Here is a 3,355-nt window from a genome sequence, read left to right on the forward strand (position 1 = left end):
AAAAATGTGCTTTGTAAGTTTTAACTGAATTTATATTAATATGTAAATATTTATAATAATAAGTAAATTATTTTACGTATTTTGTATGATATGTTAAAATACGTTTTATAATAAGTGTATATCTGTTAAACTGATAAAAATTTATAAGACATATATTATACATATATCATTTTCTTGGCGAAGGTGTTACAGAAGTACATAATAATTTGGTATTGCAAAGCTTTTAACATGTTATTGTGTAAATAATTTTATGTGAAGAGAAAGGTTTACTTACGAATTATTTATAGCTAGGCAAAGAACAATCGTACGTATTAACGATGTCCAATGAGTTTATTCTTAGGAACATAACATGACATACAACTCACTGATTCTTGCTTTTTGTGAACATGAAGTAATTAAACCGTATGCAATTTACTAAATGGCTAAACAGATAAATTAATTGGCGCGACCGTACATCACAGCAACATAGGACATCGCGGCATTCACAAGCTGGATAAGAATAAAAAAGTACATATTCCAGTAAAATTCTAATATTTTTTTATGCTTTGTCTTATCTCTTACCATGGCGAAAGTTTCTAATTTTGCTGTAAATATAAAACCGACAGTTAGACAGAATTCTTTGCCGGTTTTTTGCATTAAAAACAAAATTAATTTTTGTGATGACACAGGCATCAAGTACCATGATGTACCGTATCTACAAATTTAACAAGTGTCTTAGGTCATATAATAAACGCGAAAGAATTTATTGTGAAATAATGAAAAAAGGAATTTTAGCAGGAAAACAGATGGACTCTTACTGTGCAAATTTCTATTTAATTGTTCTTTATTTGCATTTCTTGTTCAGAAATAACAGGACGATATACGTATATATTTTTAATTTTTTAAAATTCTTGTGCAAGATAATTTAGATTGAAATTTTTACTTTTTGTAACATACAGAGCCATAAGTAATAGTTAAAAATATTTATTTTTGGATTATTGTATAATAGAAAAAACTGTCTACTTACGTTAAATTGAAAAGTTCGTTAGAATAATCTGTAATCTTTTGTCCAACATAATTTGCTATAAACATATAAACTAAATGACTCAATATAATAATAAGAGTAAGCACTATGTTGCTCAAACTCTTTGATATTGTTGCCGCTTCCACGAACTGTAGTGTGGGAAAAATAATTTAATGATATTAATATTGTAAATGTAATGATATCACTACAAAAAATTATGTACATTAATATCTTAAATATTCTACCTGAGATCTTTACTTACTCCGTACAAACTGATGCTTAGCGAAGTCACTCCAGTAAAAATAAGAATGCAATATGATACATTAAACGTAGATATAAAAGTATTGGAAAATCTTTAAAACAAAAAAGATATTAAACAAGAATCTTATATGCAGAAGTTATTATTCAATTAATGACAGATTATATTTGAGAAAATTTTATGAGTACTTTTTAAATATTATAGAGTTCTCGAAAAGAGAAACAGTTAAATATCCCTACAAAATACAAATCCGTAAGTGGGGCACGCGTAGATTATTTTAATCTTTTATCTTTATTAACGTCTTTATATTCGGAAATGTCGGAATCTGATAAGTAATAAGAGTACCTATAAATATTTTTTTGCAAAAAGAACATAATTATAAAAACGCTAATAAACTATAAGAAATTGCGATATACTAACTCCATAGCTCTACGGTGTATGATTACGGCATTCATTACCCTTTTGTAAATTGCGTATTCCTTCTCGGGATATGGTACATGCAAAACGCTATCCTCAATAAAATATTCTATTCGATTGCTGCAATACGTTTAAGTTTAATTCATGATCGTATCAAATTAAAGCGATGATACACTGAGAGAAAAAAAAATAGTCATTTTTGGAGCCAACCATATTTTGGTTTATGACAACCAATATTGTGGTTATGAGAACTATCACATTGTTAGGTCAACCATAATTTACGTTGGAGGAATTATAAAAAATATGGTTGGCTCCAAAAATGACTATTTTTTTTTGTAAAAATGACTATTTTTTCTCTCAGTGTACAATTTAATCAATACCTGGCAATTTTGAACATCCCGAAAATATGAAAGCAAAATACTAACAATTGTGACGCTGTCGCAAATACAATTGATGCATTTATTGCAAATAGTACGAGCTCATGCCACAGTCTAGTGTAAAAGTATTTATCCTGAGAAACAGAATATTTTGCCATAGAAAAAAGTTTACGTGGCCGTGGCTCGTCCAACGGCAAAACAATGTCAAGAATATTCGGAAGAAATTGGATGGTGATTAAACTGATTACTACCAAATCGATGAATACTAAAGTGAAAATAATAAGCCTTTATAAATTTATACGCAGCAACTAATTGCAATTACTTTATGTAATTATTAGTTTGTGTATTTTTTATGAATAGTATTTATTTCGTGAACTGTGTATTTTATTTCGATAAGCGAAAAATATTTTGTATTTGGACCTATTAAAGTAATCTACGTATGTTTTATACACCATAAAATTCCATTTTTGTTGAAAAGTAATCTTAATAGAATATGCATTCACAATGAATAGTAATATATAGAAAATCTTCATTTATATTATACATATATATAAATAGCATTTGCATTTGATCAAAATTTTAAAAATAAATTATATAGTAATGTGCTAGTTATGCGCTATCCAAATTCATAAAAAAATTTTTGCGTTTGTTCTGTTTAACACAAAAATGATTTTAATAGTGGAGCTAATTGTAAGTGGTCTGTTAATGAGTTCCACTGCATGTTGCTCACAAGCGATTCTGAAAACCAAATATGCAGGGTTTATGCGCTAATTATGCGCTCTCATATCAGAGTAATTTCGATTTTTGCCGCGCATAAAACATAGACAATTTATGTTCAATATATCAAGTTTTGTAATTTTGGATTAATTAAACGTGGATGTCATCATCCGTCACAAGTCTCTTAAAGAATACACCGCGAAAATCGAAATCACTTTCAGATACTAACGCTTAATTCGGATATGTATCGTGCATAAGAGAATATTAATTACTGTTTGAATCAAGAGCGAAGTCCTTCAGGGGATGCGGCGCATAAATCCGAATTGCTCTGATGTGAGAACGCATAATTAGTGCATAATTGGTGCATAAATCCTGTATATTTAGTTTTCAAAATCGCTTGTGATTAACATGTTGAAGGACTCACTGGCAGTCTATTTAGCCCTCCCATCATTAAAAATAGCTTTTCTAGCTAAACAAAACGAGTGCAGAAATTTTGTCTTATAAATTTGCAGAGTGCATAAATAGTACATTGTTACATAATTTATTCATTAAATTTTGATTATAAAGTGGGATGAATTAATT

At 28.6% G+C, this 3,355-nt stretch overlaps 1 protein-coding gene across 1 annotated transcript in view; it reads right to left on the bottom strand.

The window, feature by feature from the left end:
* Positions 1-435: 435 nt before the first annotated feature.
* The window catches only part of LOC105559973, a 3,214-nt gene continuing 294 nt past the window's right edge, over positions 436-3,355 (bottom strand). Inside the window, exons 2-6 of the mRNA XM_012008667.1 lie at positions 2,060-2,321; positions 1,683-1,799; positions 1,266-1,356; positions 1,007-1,152; positions 436-694 (exon numbers count right to left, since the gene is read on the bottom strand). Coding sequence (XP_011864057.1) covers positions 436-694; positions 1,007-1,152; positions 1,266-1,356; positions 1,683-1,799; positions 2,060-2,214 — 768 coding nt within the window. The 5' untranslated portion in view covers positions 2,215-2,321. The remainder of the gene's footprint in view (positions 695-1,006; positions 1,153-1,265; positions 1,357-1,682; positions 1,800-2,059; positions 2,322-3,355) is intronic.

Source organism: Vollenhovia emeryi, unplaced genomic scaffold (assembly GCF_000949405.1).
Source record: "Vollenhovia emeryi isolate VEMERY1.0 unplaced genomic scaffold, V.emery_V1.0 DF939247.1, whole genome shotgun sequence".
Classification (NCBI taxonomy): domain Eukaryota; kingdom Metazoa; phylum Arthropoda; class Insecta; order Hymenoptera; family Formicidae; genus Vollenhovia; species Vollenhovia emeryi.